The sequence below is a fragment of the Harmonia axyridis genome, chromosome 4 (genome assembly GCF_914767665.1).
Source record: "Harmonia axyridis chromosome 4, icHarAxyr1.1, whole genome shotgun sequence".
NCBI lineage: Eukaryota > Metazoa > Arthropoda > Insecta > Coleoptera > Coccinellidae > Harmonia > Harmonia axyridis.
In genome coordinates, this window is record NC_059504.1 from 37,338,454 (window position 1) to 37,365,259 (window position 26,806).

Sequence of the window (26,806 nt, forward strand, 5' to 3'; positions counted from 1 at the left end):
TATTCTTAATATTGTCTTTATTACGATAAGATTATATTCTGGATAAAAATTTCTATATAAAAAAGTTTTGATTGAGAATTGATGAAATGCCATTAGCTATGCTTAAATGGAAAAAAAAATTATAAAGATTTAAAAGGGAACTATTTAATCGTAAGAATATAAGAATTTTTTGGAATTTTTAATCGTATCTAAAAATGATTCAAGCACAGGCAGCCGACACTAAGGTTGTAATTCTCTTGTTGCCAACATTTTGCTTCGTGTCTATTGGAATCTCTTCTTTTCTTGAATACCCTGATTTCTCGTTCTCGAGTAACACAATCACCTTTCACCTTGCATATCTGTAAGTCGAATTGAATAAATTCAGTTGAATCCTTCTAACAATATCACCCTAGCAGAACCGCTTTCGAATTTTTATTTTTTTTTTAGGCCGTAATATAGGGTTATTTTAGACTAATTTATTACCCTATTGAAAAATGTTTTGATCCCAAATTTTAGGAGAAATCGCGGGTTCTGCTAGCTTAACGTTAAGCTAGCAGAACTATCGAGCTAATCGATTTCTTATAGACATTCTGATTACACCATAATTTTAGGCTCATTTTAGGCTCACGTCTGGACCCATTACCAAATATTTGAATTCACGTTTTTTTAAAAAAACCATGAGCTCTGCTAGCTTTATGCTTAACCTACCAGAACCCAATCGTAAATAAACTCCCCAGAATAATTGAACTTACATAGTAATTTTAGGCTAAATTCAGGCTAATTCATTACCCTAATGAGACATTTTTTGCATCTCAGGTCAACGAGATATCCTGGGTACTATTACATCCATCCTACACCGGTAGTGGGTGAAAAATGCAAATCGAATAAGAATATGTCAAAAATGATTACGCCATAATTTCAGGCTCTATTCAAACTAATCTATTGAAAATTTCGTAATATGGTAATAGATTAGTTTGAATAGAGCCTAAAATCATGGTGTACTCAGTTTTTCCATATACACATTCGATTTGCATTTTTCACGTACCTAGTGCCGGTATGGGATGAATGTAGTAGTATCCAGGATATCTCGTTAACCTGAGGTCCAAAAATTTCGTAATAGGGTAATAAATTGGCCTGAATTGCGGCTAAAATCACTATGTAAGTCAAATTATTCTGGGTAGTTTCTTTACGATTGTGTTCTGCTAGGTTAACCGTAAAGCTAGCAGAGCTAATGGATTCAAACGTGAGCCTAAAAAGAGCCTAAAATTATGGTGTAATCAGATTATCCATAAGAAATCGATTAGTTTGGTGGTTCTACTAGCTCTAAGCTAAGCTATCAGAACCGGCGATTTCTCCGACAATTTAGGAGCAAAAATTTTTGAATAGGGTAATAATAGCCTGAAATTATGGCCTAAAAATATATATAAATATAAATATTCGAAAGAGATTCTGCTAGCTTAACGGGAATAACAAACCCCATTCAATTCTTAATTTTCACTTGCAATATGCAAATTAATTATTATTTAACTGAAATAGCAAGCAATTTAAACCTAATAAATGAAAATTTCAATTTACCGTTGCTCTTTCTGGTAGATGTTCCAAATTATTGTATACTCCAGGTGGTACAGCTTGACAATTGTATTCTATCAATGCATCGGGTTTGAAGATAATTCCGTTTTCTTCTATAAATGTTTTATGAATGAGGGTACTCATGCAAAGACTCTCAGATTGTCCATTTTTCTAAAAAATATTAATATTTCTAATTATATTCACTTGTGATCAATTGAAAAAGTTAAGTGTCTTGAATATGGCTTCAATAAACTCTCGAATAAACTTTATACATAATGAAGATTCCCTGAACAGATTGCTCCGTCATTTCATTAAAAAAGGGATACATTAACAACCAATTGTGCCCTTGCATGTATAAAAAATGAAAGTACGTCGTCTCCCAGAGCTCAATTGTCAATTAATTGGACGAGAGCTCAAAAGCTCCTGGCTTCCCGTTAGTAAATTACTAATTTTTTTCTTCATTTAAACGGTGATTAGTTAACCTCAAAGTAGTATGCATTTTGTCCAATATTCAATATACATCTATATCACAATGATATTAACTATGGTTTCATAGCTTTATATACTCGTTTTGCATATGATTTGAACAGATAATTCGCAAGATGTCGCAAAAAAAATTATTCGACAATTTGAGTGCAATTTATACCGTGTTTTTAGCAGGGGCGGATCCAGGATTTCTTGAGGGGGAAGGGTTTGGCGCATAGTACTAAATTCACATAAAAATAAAAAAAAAGGAGTCTTTTTTTCCAGGCATCATGCATCAGAAAGAGGGGGCGCACCCTTGGTTTGCAGATAATATATAACTTAAGATATTACATGAGACACAAGACAAATGTTAATCCAAGGAAATAATGGACATTACTGACTAAATAAGTAAACAGTATTGTATATGTATTTGTTCATACTTTTTCCTTGGCAGGGAAATTTGCTAGCTCCTTTCCTTTAGGTTGTGGAACAAAACTCCAGTAATACTCATAGTCACTATCTTCATTCGATGGATTCACTCTGAAAGGATGACCATATTCCAAATGTTCTTCTGGTATGACTTCACTTTGATCTTCGGGCGACAAGACGTCATCAAAATCCCAAGGAGGAAATTTTGTTGACGATACCATTACAATGAATATCGGAAGTAATATCTGAAATAATGAAAAGAATTGTTTTATAGTGCTTCTATTAACTTTTTTTCCTATTTTTTGACTGCAAAGACGCATACAATCATAACTGAAAGATTATAAATTTAGTCAGATATCAGAGTGTTTTCAGTTGATAATATGGTTCACTTGAGAAAAGAATGAAAAAATGGAAAGTTGGAGAGAAAAAAAGACTTTATTAGGAACACTCAAAATTCTGTGTTTGAATAACATAAAAATTTTATGATGAAACTACAAGAAGGCTGAAGTTTCGGCTAAGCTAGTACCTAGTTGGTCCCCCACGAGCTCGTCTCAAGCATTCTACCCTACGAGGCATACTTTCGATCAAACGATTTATAAAATTTTGGGGCAAATTCGTCCAAATATCCCGTAAAGCGTTAGAAAGGTCCTCCAGGTTATTGATCGGTTGTTCTAAGGTTGACAATTGTCTAGACATCTCAGACCAGACATGTTCGATGCAATTCATGTCTGGAGAGCGAGCTGGCCAGTCCATCCTATCTATAGCATGAGTTTCTAGCGCTTCATTAACCAGACGACTACGGTGTGGACGGGCATTATCGTCAATTAATAGTTATTTATAATACAAGTGCAGAAGGCATTGATATTCTTCCACGAGTTCAAAATTCAAAAACGAGCCACGAAGTGGCGAGTTTTGGAATGAACGAGTGGTAGAATGAGCCTTCTGTACGAGTATTATACATTATTTTCTCTAATTCATTGCATTTTCATTGAAATTAATGAAATATTTCCATAAATATATTTTAGTGATTTTTGCATTGAAAAATGTTGGTTGGCAGAACTGATTTCTTTAAGGCAAATTGATGAATTGACAGATAAAGCCGTGGCGAAAAGTTCGGAGTACCAACATAGAATAATAAAATATAACCATGAAAACTGTGCGTTTCTGATATATTCTCGCACGATTTTGTTCTACAAGATGTGGAAGAATGAACGGAATAACCACAGAATTAGAGAAAATGAAATTCTCGCCCACGGCAGCCGCAAACGGAACAATTATGGGTTCAATAATCATATCGTGATATCTCTGGCTGATCATGGTGGTGTTCTGCAGAACAACCAACTCTGTGCGTTGGTTCAAACAAATGCCTCCCCATACACATATAGAATCTCCGCCAAAAGCTGTTGTGGGTACCATAAACTGTTCTGCATACCTTCGACCTCTTTCCCTCCAAGCAAGAATACGTCCATCGGAGTTGACCAAACGAAATCTAGACTCATCCGTAAATAAACATCGGCTCCAATCTTCAAGTGTCCAATTGCGGTGCTCCTCAGCCCATTGCCGTCGATGAACACGGTGTTCCCTATTCAAACGGGGATGTTGTACCCTCCTAGGTGCTCTCAAACCACGAACATGTAGTCGTCGTCTTACAGTCTGGTTCGAAATTAGAACTCCTGTTGCAACTCTCAGTGATCTATTGAGCCGCGACGCCGGGTAAGTGGGATTTCTCCTAGCATTGAGGATCAAAAGACGATCTTGGGCAGCTGTTGTACTGCGCTGCCGACCTCCCCCATGAACATAAGCTACTGAGTCGTTTTGGATGAACCTATTCCAAGCCCGACTCACGACACTTTGCGAAACATTCAAACGACGGGACACTTCTCGCTGGGACAAACCTTCCTGTATCCACCGTATGATTTGGTTTAGTTGCACAGGAGCCAAACGTCTTCTCGGCATGACTGATAAGCTGATATTGTTATCATTTCTTCAATTATTGTCACCTTATGTGTTTGAACGAGAGAAAAAAACAGATTTAATAACAAATACCACCTTGCTTTTCACTCCACCTGTAACAGCCTACAGATAATAATCGATTTTGTGAACAAGAGCCGATGAAGTGAGGAAGACTTTGATATAATCAACTCAAAACATCTTACTTTTTGCTTAGAGAACATATAATGTACAGATATTCACGAGATAACTTGAAAAAAATACAAATGAAGAGAAGTTCATAAGTGATCCCTAGCAATTGTTGATCAGTGTATTTCCGCATCGGTTTTCAATTAAGTTCAATAATTGTTAAAATACAGTAAATATAATTATTATATTTAAAGATTCGGTAATCACCACAAACATTTTATTGTCTGCGGCAATGATTCAGTCACACTTCGTCTTCATCAGGTTACAATTTTTGACCGAGCCAAAAATTGTGGCAGACAATAAAACATTTGTGGAAATTACTTTGGTTTTATTAATTTATTTCATTAATATTTTATCATTCACATATAATATGTTCTCGAGTTTCTATTGTTGTTCCTTAATAAAAATAAACTTATTCTTCTTTATTTCACGTCAACAATCGTGGAGAATATATTTATTGTCCCTTACTCAGCTAGAATGCTCGTCATGTCATGAATCACGATAGCCATGATTCACTTGCATCGGATTTTCATTCTAACCTTGACATAGAATATACGATTAGCTCCGCGCAAATTTTCAAACTGATCACATAATCAGAACCACAGAGACTTCAAGAGAATATTGGGTTGAGATTTTGCCTGATTTATTAGCTCGAACTTCGCCATATGAAAGGTTATGTAATTTAACAAAAAAAAATTAAGGGAAGATAAGTCCAACGTCCATTATTCAAGGAAATAATAGCTCCAAAAGTTTCCTTCATGTCTATTGATATGGTTTTTCTATTAGGTGTACAAATTTGCTTCCGCCGTTTTGCAATAAATGGCTGTAGCGGTAAGTGGTAGTCGAAAAAAATAGAACGTAGATGTCATTCAATAAGCTTGTGTATTTGTGAACATAACGCCATCGAAATATTAGTCGATTTGTATCTGCATTTTCTTCTGTTTTAATATAAAGAAACCTGCGGCTGAAGCTCATCGAATGCTCTCAAATACCTATGGCAAGGCCGCTATTAATGAAAGAACGTGCCGAAGATGGTTTCAAAGCTTCAAGAATGGTGATTTTGACTTCAAAAACCAGCATGCCGATGGAAGAGAGAAGGTTTTCGAAGTTGCAGAATTAGAGGCATTACTCGATCAAGACTCGTGTCAAACGCAACAAGGATTGGCAGGTTCATTGGGGTGACGCAACAAGCCATTTCATAATGCCTGAAAGACATGGGAATGACTCAGAAACAAGGAAATTGGGTGCCGTACGAGTTGAAGCCGAGAGATGTTGGATGGTGTTCGTTTTCTAGTGAACAGCTACTTGCAAGGCAAAGACGAAAGGAATTATTGCATCGCATTGGGACTGGAGACGAAAAATTGGTTCATTACGATAATCCCAAGTGCAGAAAATCATGGGGATATCCCGGTCATGCTTCCACGTCGACGGCCAAATCGAATATTCATGGTTCCAAGGTCATGCTCAGTATTGGGTGAGACCAACTCGGTGTAGTGTATTATGATTTGTTAAAACCGACTAAAAATGAGACATGATAAAGTGATTTTACAGCATGACAATGCTCGACCCCAAGTTGCAAAAGTGGTCAAGACTTTTTCAAATACTTTGAAACGCTGCCCAAAAGGTGGGAGAAAGTTGTGGCCAGCGATGGACAATAATTTGAAACATAAATGTATAACCAGTTTTTTTGAATAAGGTCTTAAATTTCGGAAAAAAAAACGGCGGAAACAAAGTTGGGCGCCTATGTATATCTTGTGGAGGGAATGTGGTAGGTACGAGAAAAAATTTAAAAACAAAAAAACAAACTTTAACACCTTGTATCTTTTCGTTTTTACCTCCAATTAAGAAACACTCTGTATTTGCCCTGTATGAGGCTGTATATGCAAAAAATCGGTAGAAATATTTTATAGGCTTTATGAGGATTTATGCCTATTGCACCTACTTTTTAAATCTGAAATCTATACTGAAAATTTCGGATTAGTAGGTGTGTTTTTCGAAAGTTATAATATTTAAGGTCTGACAATTGAATTCGATGAATAAAGAGGATATAAACTGAATGATATAGCTCTATTCCCCTTGTATTGCAGGCGTCTCATATAGAACATCCTGTAAACCGTATTTTGAACATTTTAATTTACTAACCTTGCCATCAAACGTCATCTTAGAATCAGCGACGGTTTTATTCTTAAATAGAGACTCATTTTTAAAAAGTAGTGATTATAACCGATATTACACTCGAATTATCAAAATTTGGTAGTGCCCAACTTTAGGTATCGAATAGGGCGGCAATCGCCATTACTCTTTGGAGTTGAAATTTTCAATAACTTGAATGATGAAATCAAAAACTCCAAAAATATTATTGTTTTTAAAAAAAGCTTGAAAACTTACTTCTGGAGAAATGTTATTACAGAATTCAATATTTTTTTGGAAGATTTAGTAATTTTGTAGAATTGAATATAAATATTTTTTGAAATATATTTTTTGTAATTGTATTTGGCATTTTCCATAATGACCATTGCATTCGTTCGGAAATAAAGTGTTTTATTATTATTATTATTATAGAACAAGCGTGTGAGAAATATCGATATCGATATCAAGTATTGAATAGGGCGGCAATCGACATTATTCCTTGGAGTTGAAATTTTCAATAACTTGAATGAAGAAATTAAAAACTCCAAAAATATTATTGTTTTTAAGAAAAAGCTTAAACACTTACTTCTGGAGAAATGTTATTACAGAATTGAAAATTATTCTTGAAAATTTAGTTATTTTGTAGAAGTAGAATTGAATATTCTTTGAAATTTATATTTGTAAATATATTCGGCATTTTCCATAATGAGCATGTCATTCGTTCGGTAATAAAGTCTGTTATTATTATTATTATAGAACAAGCGTGTAAGAAATATCGATAGTGCAATTGGATACCTTCTACGTTTAAATTCTCTGGGTCCCTCTGTGAAATAACATTTTATCACCTATATCAACGTCGTACTGAGACTAATTGAGTTTAATAAATAAATTAGTCTATTTTCCTCTTTAGTCTTGGAGACAAACAGTGAACGCGGTCTGTTAGTTGTGTTTTTATCGTAGGTACCAGACCTTCAATTCACGTTCCGCCGTTTTTGAGCAACTATCGATTATTCTGTATACAATCTGAGGGTTTCATTTAATTCGCCCTCTTTCCTCGTCTCTAAAATGACAGTTTCATCAAATAATCACTCCTCTTGATTTTTTTCGGAACCTTGGAGATATTTTTTAAATTCCTCAAAATGCTTCCATTTGAGGAAAATAGAAATGATAGAGCTAAAGAATTCGGGTAAGTTCTTTCTTATTGCCGACCTAACATTATTGTTGATATAATTCTCCATGTTCAGTGAATCACTCAATTATTACTTATTATTTGTACTTATGTCAATCGGAATGATTCAACACCTACTATATAAATCAATTGAGTTTTCAAATACAGTTCGAGTGAATCCCAGGACTGTAGCTAAGAGGTAGGAAGTCGCCTAGGGGGCCAAAAATTCAGGGACGGCATTTCAAGCTTGATCATCAAAAATTTCATGTGTGGAAATTCAAAATACCGAATGATAATGTAATTCAGTCAGAAATATAGGAAGGAATGCAGACAAATTTAACATCAAAAACCATCAAAGGTGCCGCATTATGCATTATACTGAAAAATATTTCAGATGAAGCGTAATCCCCCTCATAGTACTTTTTTATTGACGCTAAATATTTGCACTCATCAGGATTGTCGGGGCTCTCTTTGATAAACTTTGCTGAGCTTTATTCCGTTTTTGGGTAAGCTCGTTGATGTTTCGGGAATAATTTTTATTATCAATTCTTCAATCAGAATGTTGATTCCTCTAAGGTTTGAGAATTGTTGATTTTTGTTAATGAATATTTCCCTTATGTTATTATCAAAATTTTTCAAAGAGATGCCTTCAATTTCTTCAGTTCTGGTTAGGTAGGTTAGGTTAGAATTGCAAAGTGTTCCACAAATCATTTGGTGAATAATGGCAAATAAGGAATTATGAGAATCGGGGAGTATTTTTAAGGTTCGTATATAAGGAAAAACGGCTGGGGCTGATTTCGAAAAAGTTATAGTCATTGAACAAAAAAAAATGTCTCCCCCACTCAAAAACATGAGAGTACAAGTATAAGGTTTTTATAAAGGTTTTTTTTTCATCTACCTCAAATGATTTTGAATTTTTGTACAGGTTTGAAGTTGTTAAATTATTGTTTATGAATATGTTATTATCAAAATTTTTCAAAGAGATACCTACAATTTTTTCATCACTGGTCAGGTTAGAATTCCAATGTGTTCCACAAATCATTTGCTGAATAATGAATGGTGAAGAAGGAATTATGAGAATCGGGGAGTATTTTTCAGGATTTTTTCTTTTAAAAAGAAAAACGGCTGGAGGCAATTTTGAAAGAGTTATAGTCATCGAACCAGAAAAAATGTCCCCTCCATTCAAAAACATAAGAGTACAGGTATAAGATAATGCAAATATTATCAAAGGAAAGGAAAAAGGTTTATTTTTTCACCAACCTGAAATGAATCTGATTTTTTTGTACAGGTTTGAAATTGTTGAATTTTTGTTAATGTTGTTAAAAGACTGCGATTACCAAATATAAATTTTTTGCATTTTGCAGAGTTGACTTTTTATATACATAATAACCAAGCATTCATTCGGTTTTCTTCATGAGAAAAATTCATGCTATTCTAAACTTACCAGCGATGGTTTTTTTGTAGGTTACACTCAATAAACAGGGTGTTCCTAAATTGGAGATATAAATGAAAGAGAAGTTAAGTTTTGAGAATGATATGAAACCCAACAAGATTTTATTTATTTTTATTAAAAATTGTAAAACGTATGGTCAATTGTCTCATTTATTATTATTTCCTTAATTCCTTATTAATATTGAAATTATCTATCACCAAGTGATAAGCGAGGAATCAATTTCAACGAAAAGAAAGATTCCTTGGTTGATTTCAAGAAAAAAATCCTATAAAAATTGACCAGCAAGAGCTTCGTTTTCGATATACAGGGTGTTTCCTGTGATCCTACTCTTTTGTGATGAATATAGCGGTATATAGAATCTTCGTTACAAATTGGTTGAATAAGTACCAAAACATTATAATTAATTCATTAATCACATCTTACTAAATGGATATTCATAATAATTTGGATTTTACTGGGGATTACTGCAGAATTGTTTGCAATTTTTTTTCTCGAAATCGGTAGCAGATACGACATCACTATACTACAAAAAACTAAAAGTATAGTAATGGACCAAAATTTCTTTTTAAAATTTTCTGAACTATCAGTGGACCACATAAAAAGTGTTCTGGAGGAAAAAAGCAGGAACTCTACCAGAAAAAATATCACACTGTGAATTTTCATTCAAAATTTAAACTTTAAATTGGAATATCTAAGCCGAATTCAACTTAAATATCTGGTGAGGGACGGTGCTATGAGAAAAAAAACTTGGAAAATATCAAATTTTAACATCCTCTATTCCGAAAACAAAGCTTGTTTTTGTTTATAGGACTTTTTTCCTTAAAATGATCCAATGCATTAGCCATTTTCATTTAGGTATACCTCCAATTTAGGAACACGCTATAGATTGTATGCTACTTGGGTTTTTTTCGAGTTACGAAAAATTGTATTCTATTTTTTCTGTTGGTTTCTCCATTTCAGTGTTATTCCTCCGTATTTGAAAATCGTCAAGAATTATTTTGTCATGAAATTCTTTATTGAACTTATATTCACAGCTTTATCTTTTTTTGGTCTCTTTCAAATATCATGCTTTATAAAACGAGAAAACAAACCGAAATTGCAGATATGACATATCTTTATTTAGATGACAATTCTTACGCCTGAATTTTTAATAATACATCAATTCTCTTTTTCAGTTACTTTCTTCAATTGGAATTTAATTGAGGATTGTTATTTAGTGAGTTTATGTTATATTAAAAAAAAATCAAACTCAATATAACATTATTATGCCCAAAAACCAAGCAAAAAATATCAAATAACTCGTAAATCGTATTATCCTATTATGCCTCCGGTTGACTTTTCTCTCTTTCCAAAAAGTATTACTTCAAGGAAGTCGATGAAATACATAAAAGTTTATTCAGTCGATGAAATACATAACAAAATCACGGCTAGTATACTGAAGTCATTTTGGAATGCATTTAAAAATGTTTTTATGATTGGATTATTTTTAACCGTAACTATATGGGAAGAAGATTTATGTTTCATTGTCTAATGGACGATAGTTTTTTTGATGTGGTAGTACCTATTTCCAAAATTATAATGTCCTCCCTTCAAACCGGAAATGAATTGTATTTGTGGGAGTATTATTATTGATTTTACTGTTTTTTATAAAAATGTGCAATAGAGTTAATGAAATGAAACATACATATACAAAAATACATTCGTTTTCAAGCCTCACAGCAATTTATTATCTTTAAAAATGTAATAAAAATTTATATTTTCTAGTGGTATCAGACGACGAAGAACTGGAGTATATAAGATGGAAGACTTAGGAAAATCACCATCTGGACCTTCAGATTCATTGAAATTCGAACAAAAGTTCCTGAATTTTCCCTCAATAGGCAAGAGGTAAGTAGTTTTTTAATGAAGAAACTTACAATTTCTATTACTATTTCCATTTTGAGACTAGGAACAGAATAAGCGTTCCACTCGAGCACAATCAACAACTGTGCCTAGCACTTTGCGAATATCTTCTTTTATTTCCCAGAGGATAGATCTTTTGGTGCATAAGGGAAAATACAAATATTTGAGAGGTATTAGTGCAACTAATTAACATGTACAATTGAATTCAATTCGAATAGATTAGACACCCCCTCGATATTATTATTGTATCTATATAAGCCTTCAGGTCCGTATTATAACAGTTTCTTTGATACATTGCATGTATTGAATAAAAATAATATGATAGGTATTTATTCGATTCCTTATTCACTTCATGGCGATTCGTTTTGAATATGGACGTAGATAAACTCAAAGTATCATAATTTTAGTAATAAAATAAAACATTATTTATTTGATATGCATCTACATCTACAATCTTTATTATTTCCCAGCAAGAGGTTGTAAGAGGAGTTTAGTATTAGGAAATGAAGCGTCATCAATCTATCATCAAGTTTGTCGGTGATCGTCATATGCAATTTTTCTTCGCAGTAACTCAAATGTTCCTATTGGATTTTCTCTACAAAATTTCACGATAAAGCATACCTAAATCTTTTATTATTTGTTGCTGAAATTTTGTGTATGGATTATAATCAAACATCGATTTCATACGATTTTGTTTTAATTTTGGTTAACTCCAGAGAAAGTATAATTTTCTTATTTAATGTAAGGGAAACCTTCAAAAACTTCGATATCTATAACGTGTTTCTTAGTATTACAATTCCTATACCTAAGAATAACTATTAAGTGGTTCTGAGTATGTGTGTACTGTGTATATAAATCGATTTCATCTATAAAATTATTATGAATTATTTATTGTGACCTTTATAAAGTGGCGGTGAATGTTGGAAACAGTTTTAGTCTGCATCAAATAGCTTGAGCTTGATTTGATTTCAAGTCAAGCTCAAGTCCAGTAGTAGTTTTTCAATTTCAAGTCAAATCAAGTAGAACCAAATAGAAACATAAATTAAATCTCTATAAATCACAACAAAATAAAAAATAATATAAAAATGAAGTTTCTTAATATTTAGAAACCACCAGGCTTTGTTTGATTTCATGATTCTCCATCCGGGATCTGAAACACATGAGGCATCTTATAGATTTGTCGCCTAACCTATTGCGGGTTTTTGTAACTGTAAGAGCAGCTCTGAAAATTGTTTTTCAATAGGAGCTAAAGATGCTGGCGTTGATAAAATATCCTTGGACATTTTGGCCAAGTTCGGAAAGACATTTCTGAAACTACCAAAATCTACCAATAGATTTCTTAGAAATGTGAGAAAACTACTAATGAAGTAACACTGGCGAATGCTTCAGTCTCTCGGCGCTCGCCTTATTTAGTCTAAGCATTTGCAGAAATAAAGGGTGTTTTTTTAGAGCTATAGAACTTTAAATTGCAATAAAACAACGATGGATTATTCGATTGACCTGAATTTTCTTTATCCGCAAGATAATCTTGTGGTATTACATTTTAAATATGATTTCTGGCATATGACCGCCACGGCTGGCTCGGATGTAGTCCAATCTGGACGTCAGATTTTCGATGATTTTTTCCAACATTTGTGGCCGTATATCGGCAATAACACGGCGAATGTTGTCTTCCAAATGGTCAAGGGTTTGTGACTGATCCGCATAAACCAATGACTTTACATAGCCCCACAGAAAGTAGTCTAGCGGTGTTAAATCACAACATTTTGGAGGCCAATTAACAGGTCCAAAACGTGGAATTAGGCGGTCACCAAACGTGTCTTTCAATAAATCGATTGTGGCATGAGCTGTGTGACATGTTACGCCGCCATGTTGGAACCACAGCTCCTGGACATCATTATTGTCCAATTCAGGAATGAAAAAGTTAGTAATCATCTATACCGATCACCATTGACTGTAACGTTCTGGCCATCATCGTTTTTGAAGAAGTACGGACCAATGATTCCACCAGCCCTTAAAGCGCACCAAACAGTCAGTTTTTTTGGATGTAACGGTGTTTCGACATACACTTGAGGATTAGCTTCACTCCAAATGCGGCAGTTTTGTTTGTTAACATACAACATTCAATCAGAAAAAAATGGTTAAAATGGACGTAGTATGCGCGATACGTATTCCGCACAGAACCATTATTTTCGAAATAAAATTGCACTATTTGCAAGCGTTGTTCAGGCGTGAGTCTATTTGTGATGAATTGCCAAACCAAACTGAGAATTAATCACTTGACAGCTGTTAAATAGGTCGCCATCTTGAACAGTAATGCCAACTTAAAGTTATATACCTCGAAAAAAAACACCCTTTATATACCGTGCGACGCGTGCATATCAAGCTCAAGTAATATCAAGTAGCTTGATATCAAGCAATAAATATCTAAAATCAAGTCAAGTCAAGCTCAAGTATGTAATTTTTCACGAGTTTGATTTTGAAGTCAAGTAGGTGGTTAAAATGTCAAGCTACTTGGCTTGATAAATCCCTACTCATAACGTAACTATGTTTAACGATCAAATAAAAATGTTGTTAAATTGATGAAAAATAGGTAAAGATTTGATTTGAGCCAAAAGTAAAGAATCACTCGATATTCTTGTAAGAACTGTGGTTTAATGAATCAAGTTCTAGAGATCTAATTCCCTGTTACTTCCAAGGTCTTTCCAAATTTGAAAATTGTTCTTTCATTTACGTCAAACATAAATGAACAATTCTCAAATTGACTGTATCTTATAATAATTGATGCAACTCGTACATTCATTATTTTGAAATTTCAATGCGAGACACAGATAGGGAAGTATTTAGGGAGTTTATATTCAGTTCATAACATAATAGATTGGTAATTGCTTACTACTTACCTGTTCAATTAACAAATAACTTCAAACTTCTATATTAGTTTATTATTAACAATAATGAACATTTTTATTTATTTTCAATAATAAATCATCAACGAGATAACTCAAAAAAAGACATTTTGAATTATCGCAGCCTTCCACTTGAAAACTGATTATGTACTTAGCTTGCCAGGTGATTCTTAAAATTTGAAAGTCTGTGGTACTCAGAATAAGAGAGATAGACCAAACATATGTTATATATTCGAAGTCAGGGGAAAAAATTTAGTCAAATATAGAAGAATATACGGGGCTGTTCCATTTGAAAAAATGAAGTTGCAATTAATAAGTTGCCCACTCTGTAATAATTTCATTTTGTAAAATCATTTTAAAAAACACTAGTTGATTTCATGAAACTTATGTAGAAAAATTTTTTTGTACCTCTTTCAATAACAAAGTTAAAGGGGGGGTCAAATTATGGTGAAAAACCCGGTACCTACTGAGGACTGGATAGCCCTCCATAGCGACTCTCTTGCTCAATCATCTCAAGATAGTTCTACATTCAGAATTTAAAAGTTATAGTAACCATTAATATACTCTCAGTACATACAAGAATTTGATCGATTTTGCCAGAACTTAAATCTAACAAGTACCTACAAGCTGCAAGCTTTTGTTTTTTCCAACATAGACATACAAGGTGTTCATTATAAACTGGACAAATATATATATATAGCCGTGTAGATGACAACGGGAGAATCATTTTTGCCTTAGACATTTAGCTTTTTCGAAGCATAAGCGAAATACAGGATGTGCAATGTCATTTCTGACCAATATTCTATTGAGTGAGGACAGTTATGTATTACCTTTGAAATTACGATTTTTTGTCATATCAGAGTATTTTTGAGTGCTCAATTCAAAAAAGGGGAAGAACTCTGAAAAAAAAATTCAAAATGGCGGAAAACCTACAACGATCGAGATTGTTTTTCTCGGTTGCCAAATTGAATTTCATTTTCTGAATCAACTCAATTTTTTAAGAATTTCTATGGAAAATTTTTCATATATAGAACAAACATTTTTACCCGAAATTGTTGAAATGTTGCACGATTGAATTTTTTTTATACCCAACACGAATGTGAAAACAGAATCGAAAAATATGAAATTATTCCTTCATTAAAGCCTAATATTAATATCCTTGGATTAGTTCAAATTTAAATTCCACAAGGTCAAGAGTTCGACATCCAACAGATATTCATTGAAATTACAGTAATTTTTTTTTTGTTGAAATTTATATTTCCATCTCAAATGTTTCGACAGTCCAATTTCAAAATTTTGGTCCTCAGAGCCCAACCAGTTGTTTTTTCAATTATATTAGAGGACTGATGGAGAAATTTGGATTTTCGATTCATGGAAAAATGTTTCACAGAAATCCTTAGATAACTGAGTTCATTCAAAAAATGAAATTCAATTTGGCAATCGAACGTTACAGGTTTTCCGCTATTTTGATTTTTTTTTTCAGAGTTCTTCACCTCTTCTGAACTGAGCATACATAAATACTCTGATATGGCCCGAAATCGTAACTTAAAAGGTTATACATAACTGACCACGCTCAATAAAATATTGCTGAGAAATGACGTTGCACACCCTGTATACCTCGCTTATGCTTCGAAAACTGAGTTTATGTCACAAGGAAAAAAAAGATATTCCTGGTAATGATACCAGGAATATCTTTTTTTTCCTTGTGACATACTGTAGATGACTACAGTATTATACCTATATGTTTGTCCAGTTAATAATGAAACACCCTGTAGATAAGAAATATTTTTAGAAATGGCACAATAAAATATATGAAACTATTAATATTTAGCATTGTGAAAGAAAATTTTGTCCCAATATTCGTGCATAGCTTTTTCGGCCGTTCAGTCTCTGATAAAATCAATTATCAGTACCTATTAGATAAATTTGATTATTTCGTTGTAAATCCTACGATTATCGATATTATCCGATACTAAATTATACTAACAGTTCTATGGAGAGGAAATTGGATTCACTGTAGGCACACTTGATGTTGAGTGTAATTAACATAATGTGAATGATCTTCTTTTCGTATAACATTTTTTTTTGGGATCAATTGTAATGAACGGAAATGAGTTATGGTATGAGTATACAGATTAAGGTATTTATGTATTATGGTATATTATTTCCAACAATGAACAATTTTCAAAGAAAATACCATCCCTGAATTTTTCAGTTCAGTTTGAATAGTGAACAATATCAAAATAAATAAATCGAAGAAAATAGCGATTATCATACAATTGTGAAGGGTTTTCTAGTGAAAACCGCCCCAAGATTTCCAAATTATAATATTTCAGAATTCGCTCAAAGACGAAGAAAGAAAATGTTTCCATAAAATGAACCAATAATCTCTTTACTTTTCTTAAAAATCGACACGGCAGCAAAAAATCGGAACCTTTTACGGTTTATGAATCCATTATCACTTTCAAGATGATTTTTATTGCACTACGGGCACGTCTATATGTCCAAGATTTATTATTTTCTTTTATCTACCCGCTTTGTCGGCGTCGCCCATTGTTTTGCCATTTGTGATTTTTGCATTCGTCATCGGTATAAACTTACCCGTTGTTTTCGATTTTTTGTATCATTTTCGTCACAAATTTTTAATAGGTTATTAAAGAACTGAACTGAGTTATTCGTATCAGAAAGTTGTCTGAGCTGTGTTTAACAATTTACTGTGTTTCATTCAAATTGCATTTAATTTGTGAAGACATCAGTTTTGAATTGACTATACTGGGTGTTCCTAAATTGGAGTTTCAAACGAAAAAGACAGGTTCCTCGGATCATTTTAAGAAATAAAATAAAATTTGTTTGAGAAATACAGATGTTAAAGTTCAAGTTTTTTTCTCATAGCACCTTCCCGTCACAAGATATGTAACTTAAATTTGGCATAGATATTCCAATTTAAAGTTTTCATCATGTGATATGCTAATTTTGAATGCAAATCTACTGGGTGATATATTTTCTGGAAGAGTGCCCACTTCTCTCTCCTTTCTGGAGAACCACTGGTAGTTTAGAAAAATTAAAAAAAAAAAACTCTAGTCCAGTACTACACTTTTTGGTTTCTTGTCGTATCTGCTATCGATTTCGAGAAAAATATTTCAAACAATTCTTCAGTAATCCTCAGGAAATTCAAATTATTATGAAGTTCCAGTAAGCTGTGATGATTGAATTAATTATATGTTTTACTACTTTTTGACCCAATCTGAAGAGAAGATCAATAAAGATTCGATAAACGCGGGATATCTTAGTTTCCCCTTCAAACTTTTATAAGCATCAGAAAAAAGTAGCACTACAAGAAAGACCCTGTATATCGAAATAATGCGTTTGCGGTCCCATGAATAGGACTTTTTATCCTTAAAATTATTCAATTTAGAAACAGCCTGTATAAGGTAAGAAAAATCGAATCAGTTATCAAAAAATAGTTTTATTTCGAGTAATTTTTGGTTCAAACTTCGTAATCATGATTTTCTTTCTCACATTACAGATATGAGTACCTAAATGTTGTCATCAAAAACTTTTTTTTCGATTATTTTTCTAATCAAATCAACGACCAACACATTTTAGTTATCCTACAATGAAATATGAATGAATTACACAAACGAAAAACTAACTAAAATTTTCTATTACATATTACATCAATTTTTTTTATTTTTTATATTTAGGGGATTCCCAAATAGATAGGTGACCATAGAATATCAATTTTTACAATGATGCATATTTTTATTTTAGAAAAATATCTGAGGATGTTTTACCACCTGGTATACAAGGATCGTTCAGGCAAAAATCGGAGAAAAACACATATGATTCTACTTTAACACTCAGTGGATATGCCAAAGTTATGACGCAGTCAATCGGTAATATAGGGAATATATTGTCAAAAAAGATGGCTGCTACGTCCTCGCAACCGTCAATTCCTTGGCCAAATACAAAGGATGATTATGAACTAGGAAAAGTAATAGGTTAGTATAGTGTGAAATTGATTACTATTTTCATTTATCTTCCCTTCGACAACAGTTTTATGTATTTGAAATGACATCGATAGGTAGAATAGTTGAAGAAAACGCAAACTTGGAGGTTATGTGCCCCGGTTTCTCCTTTCAATTTAATCATTATTTATTAAATTTCTCAAGACGACAGTTTTGATATGGATGTTCGTTAATATATTTCAGCTCTTAATTTGCAGAATATAGTAAAACATTAAGGGTAATGTTTCCCACTTCCAATTCCTATCAAATGGTACTTCAAATTTTTATCTCCTGAGTTTCTCACTAAACATTAAATGAATTGAATATATAGTTACTTGTTGAAGAACTCAAAATTCGTTTGACGTTTTAGGTGTTGGGGCTACAGCAGTAGTACATGGTGCTTTTTGTAAATCAAGAGGGGAAAAATGTGCTATCAAGAGAATAAACTTGGAAAAATGGAACACCTCTATGGACGAACTTCTAAAAGAAATTCAAGCCATGTCAAGCTGCAACCATGAAAATGTTGTAACTTATTATACAAGTTTTGTGGTTAGAGAAGAATTATGGCTTGTATTGCGATTGCTTGAAGGTATATTAATACTTTGTAATCATGAATGTCATTAATTCTATATCACTTTTCTTGGGATAGGTGGAAGTTTACTTGATATCATAAAGCATAAAATGCGGGCTAGTAATTGTAAACATGGTGTGTTTGATGAAGCTACTATTGCCACTGTATTGAGGGAAGTTCTTAAAGGATTGGAATATTTTCATAGCAATGGTCAAATTCATAGGTAAGGCTTAATCGAGAATACCAAGATATTCTAAGTATCAAACGATATGATAATTTCCATTTCAAGTTATATTTATCATGTTTCTTTACTAGGGATATAAAGGCTGGAAATATTTTACTTGGAGAAGAAGGTACTGTTCAAATTGCTGATTTTGGAGTTTCTGCTTGGCTAGCTACAGGCAGGGATTTATCTAGACAGAAAGTGAGGCATACTTTTGTTGGAACACCATGTTGGATGGCACCTGAAGTAATGGAGCAGGTAAAAATAATTAACATATGATGTTTTGACTATTTTTAAGTACACTTTATGAAACTGAATTCAACATACCCAGAACATTATTTGATGTTATAATAAGTAGTAAACTAAAAATATTTTTCATTGATTTTAGGATCATGGGTATGATTTTAAAGCAGATATTTGGTCATTCGGTATTACTGCAATTGAAATGGCTACAGGAACAGCGCCTTATCACAAGTATCCTCCGATGAAAGTGCTAATGTTAACATTACAGAATGATCCCCCAAATCTAGATACAGGAGCAGAGGATAAAGATTGCTACAAGGTCTGGCTACGTTTAACTTTCAGTGTTTGTTTCTCAACCTTGAGTTTTAGGCATATGGTAAGACTTTTAGGAAAATGATAACTGATTGTTTACAAAAAGAACCTGCTAAAAGACCAACAGCTTCTGAATTAGTGAAACATCCATTTTTCAAAAAGGCCAAGGACAAACGGTATTTGCAACAGACTCTAGTCGCAATCGGCCCCAGCCTTGAAACAAGAGTACAGAAGGTTAGTGTTACAAAAAATCTTTTCAAACATACATACAGGGTGAGCTTATTTCAACAGAAGATTCCTGAGACCAAAAGGAAAGATGATACCGAATACAAAATTTTTACCGCACAGTAATTTAGATTTCAGAACTAATACTAAATTCGAATCCCTTCAATGTTCCTTTCATAAAATTTTTCACATTGATAATTTGATATTTTTCCCTGACGTTTCGAGATATAGAGTTGAAAGAGGAATAAACAAAGTGTAGTGTGAAATTCTCAGTGTTTTTTCAAAGAATATTGGTTTTGTAGATCTTAATTAGCTTAAGCGTAATTGGCACATGCGGAAAATGTAAAATGAGAAATAACACTAATTGATCAGAATATTTTTATTTCGCTTAGAAGAGAGAGAGAGAGAAAAGTTATTTGATAGCCATTGACCTGAGGTCCTTCAGCCTATTACACTGCATATACATAAATACTTCCGAAAAAAAAAAAAGTACTGTGTAGGGTATTTTCTAAAAGTTGTATGATGTTTTTCACTGTGGTAGAGGTCAGATATGTCATCGAGTTCTTTAAGTTTGTTGAAAAACTTTCTGTTAGGAATACTAAATCAAATCAGAATTTGGTTTGGCGGGTTATGCAATATATTGTTGGGATGTCTGATTCTTTCCTAAGTGCTATTGTCTCTGCCACCTTGAGATTTTTCACTGCTGCATCGCTCAGAAGATTATTTACACAATATCTAATTTATGCATGGTATAGTATATCCAAAGTTACTAGGAGGAAGCCAGAATATTTCGATTATACAAGGATTGTCCAAGTTTCCAGAAATTTCTTTGGGGCCAGTGAACTTATTGCCTTACAATACTTTCAAATAAACCCTGGTATTTAGCAGATCGCGGTATCCACTTCAAAGGGAGACCTGGTCAAACGTTTTTATGGACTTTGGATATTCTATACCTTCTTCAAATATTTCAATGGAAGAAAAATATTATTACAAAATTCTGAAGAGGTAAAACAAACAAAGACAAATCTCAACAGCATCAAAAAGAAAATGAAATCTTTTTGACAGTTGTGAAGGAAGATAAGAATTTTGTATGGCGATTGTAGAGAAAAATCTTTACGTCAGTAAGACTTTATGAAAGCAAATAACATTGAATTAAAAACAATCCAACATCACAACTAATAAATAAAGTTAAAAACCTCAAAGTCCAAATAATTTAAGGATAATTTCGGCAGCTATAAAAAGTTAAGTCACCCTAATACAAAATGAAGCTTGATATAAGCTATGTGATGTGCATATAAAATTTGTTAATTCTAGACTAATATCTTGAAAGATTTGAACGAGTTGATACCCTATTAGAGTCAAAACAGGTATTACTTGGTTGATTTATTGAAGGACGTATAGATTGTGGTTGGTGAAAAGTTCATCTATCTTGATGCCAAAAACTTATGTACTTCGATACCCCCACAAGAGGTTATTGCACTAGTAGTCAAGACACTAAAAACAAAAATGTGTATTACAACCTTATAAAGGATATGGATTTAATTTACATTGTTCTTGGACCAGAACTTTTGCCAGATATTATTGTTTGAATAAGTCATCAATGAATTGTTTCATTTTTAACACCTAAAAGAGTTCTCAATTATTATCAAAATGTCAGTACTTAATCTCAATTTTAACCCCATGCTTCTAGTATTCACTTTCAAAATCTCATTGAAATAAATTTATTAATTTCGAAGTTATTAGGTTTTTCTGAGAACCTTCCAATTCATGAAAAATCGAAATATCTCAAAACCAGTTTGTTTTAAACATATGAAACTTCGAACAAACTTGGGGTTGGTTCCATGCAATCAGAATATTCAATAAAAAAAAAGGTGTTCCATAAGAAAAAACATGTTTGGTCATCTTCACTTTTTTTATAAATTTTGCCACACAATTATAAAACATCTTGTATGTATGTATATGCGATTAATTTTGAGATATTTTTCAATTGTCTGTTACTGTTTATGACCTATAAACCTCTTTTTCATATAAAAAAATCCAATTGATTGGAACTCTGATGTGATAATTATTTGTCATGGATTTTAAAGGCTTTTAATAATGAAAAACCATAATGAAAGTAAGTAATTTTTTCTTCAGGCTTCAAAAAGACAACCAGGAGCTTCAGGGCGCCTACATCGGAAAGAAACTGGGGAATGGGTTTGGTCTAGTGAAGATGAAGGAGATGATGGAGGTTCTAGTGAAAGCGATACAGATTCTAAACCAATGAACACTTTGGCTTCCATTGGATCCTCAGGATCCGATCATGAAGGTAGTGAAGGAGATTCCCCACCTGTTAATCTGGTCCTGAGAATGAGGTCAGTTAGTGATATGAATAGATAACAGGCAACCTAAACTAAAAAACCCATTTATTCCCCAGAGAACCTTACCCAGCTATCTCCACCCCAAGGTGATACCCTTATGCCTTATTCCATCATCCTCATTACTAGAATTTTTTTTACTCTTGAATGAAAATAATTCAACATTTTATTCTTCCTTTTCAAGGAATAACAAAAGGGAACTGAATGATATACGTTTTGAATTCACTGTTGGCAAAGATACAGCTGAGGGGATTGCGACTGAGCTTGTTGGTGCTGGTTTGGTAGACCCTAGGGACATCGTGAGCATAACAGAAAATCTACACAAACTTATCGATAATAGAGACGCGTTGAAAGTTGTAACATTTCCATTGGTAAGTTGCATTAAACTTTTTTCTCACAGATTATTCATTTCGTTGATGTCCTTATTTTGATTTCATATTTAATGGATTGTTCACATGAAGTTTTTTAACTTGAAATTCTTCACACTGTTTAAATGAGCTGATAAAATTGGAAATATCTTGAGACATACCTATCCAAATTGTTTATTGTAGTGAATTGTTGTAGTGAATAATTCAGTCTACTGTCTGGTTGTTAAAGTGACATTTTACAGTGACATAAAATTAGGAGATATAGTAGAGAATAACTAAGAACATCTTTAATTGTATAAACAGGTATTCCTAAATTAGAAGTAAAAATGAAAAAAGATTTCTCGGATGATTCTAAGAGAAAAATTTTCTCGCTTTGTTTTCGAGATACATGCCATAATATTGGAGTTATATCTACATTCACATTATCTTCGCCAAGAGAATACAATTTAAAACTGTTGGGTATCAGAAATATAACAGATCACTGAAAATTTTCAAAGCAATGTAAGACCTTTATAAGTGGCAACTATATTTTGTTTATGAAGCTGACTGGTTAACTTTGGTTGTATTAGGATTTTCTTTATATTTTGGGAGGTACACTGCACAAAACGAGTGTTAGCACTTAGGGCATGTATAATAATAATAATAATATAATGTTTATACACTATAAACAAAATTAAAAAAAAATAATAATGATATAATAGTTTTTGTAATTTTTATATTGAGTTGAGTGACATTAATAAATGAATATATTTAGATGGCTATGATCGAATAATCTTGTTAAATTCGAATAATTTATAAGTGTTTATTTCTTATTAGAGGTATATCCACTTTTGAGTAGTTGAAAAATTAGGAATTCAAAAATTAAACGAGTTTATTCAATCATAGCCATCTGAATGTATTATTTCATCTTCAGCAAAGATGATGTAAATTAAGATATAACTCCAAAATATGGCATAGGGAACATTACATGAAAAATATTTTGTATATCTCAAAGATTTCAAAAGACAAAAAATATATAGGGTGATCCATTCGAAATAACAAAGTCCATGATATTTATTCCGAAAAAAGGGAAGATCTGAGAACAATGTTAATTCCATCATAATATCGGACATATCACAAGATTCTTGCACACCAAAATCTATAATATCGTTTCTGAGATAAATGAGGCATTCTATAATTGAAACTCGCATAATATGGTTCAGACTCACTCTTTTCCAGCAAATTAATGACTCTAATCTGTTAGGATAGCCACTCTATTTATCTTAGGTCGATCTGAAATGAATCATTTAGAGAGTGAATCAATTATTTAATACCTCCAAAAGTAGCTTATAAGTATACTTGCTAGAAGATTGTCAGAAGATAGGTTTTTAGTTAAAAACTACACTATTAGCAACGATATACACTGGATTATTATATTCAATTCAAATTATTTCTCCAAACACCGAAAGGTAAAATGGATGTAGATTATATATTATTTCTCTATTTTTCCTTTTAAACACTATACCTCACTTATGAACGCAATAGGGAGGATGTTATATTTATAAAGGATTTATTTTTATTATTATTTATAATTTATTGCACACTAGCCTCAAAGTTGAACCACTCTGTATATTGAATGTACAAAACTGCAAGTTAATCAAAATAAAATGTCTGAATAAAAAACATTACAAAAACAAAACTTGCCAATTTGTTAAGTTAGTTCTGAGAATGACAAAATTGCTAATATTTGTTAATTTTAATATTTGCAGCCATCTTCTCAGAGTTCCTGTGAGCAGCCGGATCACAAATCTTTAATAGGATATGCGCAGATTTCAATTACTGATTGATAAGAACTGTCTGACGTTTCTTCTTTGTCGACATACGCTGAAATTAGTCTGTTTGCAATGACCTGTTAAGGTCTCGTTCATTGATTTAGACATCATCTGATCCTCTTTCATTCCTTATCAGAAATATATAGAGGATAGACTGAAAAAAAATGCGGTTTTTGTTCCTGTTTCGTCGTAATTCCTCACAAAATTCGTCGAAAATAATCAGTTTGAAATTTGGGTATATTTTATCCTGTCAACAAAGAAAGGACAAAACATATCATATGTTTATTTCCTCTGCTAATAATTAATTTCAGTAAAGATCGGAAATAATTTGTGTATTGAAGCTTATCAATTCTATTGGAAGGTGATGTCACCGCAGTGATGGATTTACATTAGGAGAAAAGTTGTTCCTTATATCTATTATGCGATAAGTTCTTGTTATGCTCTGTATATTGGAAATCTACTGATCAGTGTAAATTAATGTAGATATTATTTTAGAACATTGTTACTTCTGCTTTGATTGTTGTTTTGAGTGCATTTCTATATATTTTGATTATAATTTATGATTATAATTGCAGAGAAATAAGTATTTTATATATATTTTTGTGTTACTTCATTTTATATTGAAAGAAAAATTATAATATGGAAATTATAGCAAATAAAATAATGTACTCAGTGGATATTTCACAAAAATGCATTAGTACAAAATGCTTGTACTTAATATACTTGTGGTATCTTTTTATGCTTTCTTCTACCTTGAGAAGGGCCTGAGAAAAAGGTTAGTAAAGTACTTTTTTCAAAATTCTATCATTAACTTCCATTCAAAAATAGGGTATCTGTAGATATAAAAAATTCAGAGAGGTCAATTTTTATTTTGAACAAAGAAGTTTTTCATTCTATAACTTCAACTCTCAGGCAAAAGTTGAACTGAGAATATAGATTCAATCATATTCTTTCAAAATAAAACTAATCTACTTTATTCATTATATCTCCAGTATTATCATTCATTTAATTTTTTCTTGACTTCGTGTACATTCACCTTCATGTTGCTCAAATTGTGCCTTCTTTTATCTTTTAATTTTGTGGCCTATTTTATTTTTATTGAAAATATGTGAGAGTTGCTGTTTGTTGTTTGTGATCATTAGATTTCATATTGAGAAATGTACTTAATGATCCTTTAAAATACATACATCCCTGAATAATAAGTATTTTATTGATTTATTTCATTCACTAATACTACATTTATGGTAGACTGGCTGATTTGAAGATATCGATCACAAATTCAAATTTTGAAAGGTTGATGTTAAAGATATAGTCATCAGTTCAGAGCGTATTTTATAATGTACTAGTGCATTAAAATGTGTTTTTAACTGGAAAGGATTAGTACTACCTATTTAGATTAATACCGTTCAATTTCCAGACTATTGAAATTTAAAATACTATTTTTTATGTGAATAATATTATATTGCCAATGTTTCGAAATGAATTAATGTACATCAGTAATTATCAATTTAATATATATATATGTATAACTATTGAATAGACTTTAATGGCAAAAATTAATATATTTGTACAAGGGAAAGGTGATATTTGTACATAAATATTTATTCAAATTAAGGTATGAATAAAACATACAAATGAATTGATTGAATTCTTTTGCTTGCTTTAGTTAAGTTCATAATGAAATAGGGCATAAGTTTGGTGCTTTAAGTAGTTTAAGTGGTTTGTTTATTGCTCCCAGGTTTACCAAACGTAGCAGAAGAATTGGGATCACTTTTAGGACAAAAAAAATGTTGGCCTCTGATTTCAACTTTTCAGACAATGCTAGATATCCAGGACATCCTAGTAATAATTATTTATTTATTCAAATTTTATTCATCTCTATGAGAAGTACATTCACAATTGACTCAACTTCAACTACTCAACTACAATTTTTATCTGAGTGAAATTTCCAGAATTTTTATCTTTTATCATAATATATTATAGTCTGATAGAGATAGATAGAAGTGCATGGAGAAAACATATTCAAGTTAATACCTGAAATAGTATCTCTACACTTTCTAGAGGCTAGAAAGACTGAGAAGATTAGTCTAATGTTGATGACAATTTATCTGTCAGGTTCTTTTGACTATATTCAGTAATTCGAAACAAGTGTTTCGATAGTCTTCTAGTGCACTTTGCTATAGTTCTGGTATGGCGTTTTTAGAAAACGACAAGCATTAATTTTGGACGAAGAGGAGAACAACAGAAGAAGAAAAATATGCGTTCATGAGGTATGGAAAAAAGGAGAACATATCACGTTTAAAGAATGGCTCGACGATGAAACAGTTTTTTCAGAATGACTGAGAGCTATTTGAACATACTGCGTATTAGACCAAAAATGCATAAAAGCTAGTCATAAAAATACATTCGTTTATTTAACCCATAAGTAGAACCAATATGGCGTCCATAAGAAAACAAATGACTATCGCTTCTCTGAAACAATGGAAAACAGAAAAAATCTGAAGACACCATAAGAATCTTCATATTGGATAATGGCTACAAACCAAATT

General features: G+C 32.3%; 2 protein-coding genes across 2 annotated transcripts; one reads left to right on the top strand and one right to left on the bottom strand.

The window, feature by feature from the left end:
• Positions 1–11,394, bottom strand: LOC123677845. Its single transcript, XM_045614574.1, has 4 exons — positions 11,249–11,394; positions 2,454–2,687; positions 1,555–1,719; positions 1–338 (listed from the first exon to the last, which is right to left on the bottom strand). Exons 1-4 carry the CDS (start codon positions 11,267–11,269, stop codon positions 189–191), a joined length of 570 nt encoding a protein of 189 aa, XP_045470530.1. The 5' UTR covers positions 11,270–11,394; the 3' UTR covers positions 1–188.
• On the top strand, positions 7,761–25,896 carry LOC123677844 (serine/threonine-protein kinase OSR1). The gene is made up of 11 exons (XM_045614573.1): positions 7,761–7,897; positions 11,097–11,219; positions 17,912–18,141; positions 18,518–18,736; positions 18,797–18,941; positions 19,034–19,199; positions 19,330–19,503; positions 19,554–19,730; positions 21,858–22,075; positions 22,263–22,449; positions 24,195–25,896. The coding sequence occupies exons 1-11, from the start codon at positions 7,851–7,853 to the stop codon at positions 24,270–24,272; spliced, it is 1,764 nt and encodes a 587-aa protein (XP_045470529.1). The 5' UTR covers positions 7,761–7,850; the 3' UTR covers positions 24,273–25,896.
• Positions 25,897–26,806: the final 910 nt, after the last annotated feature.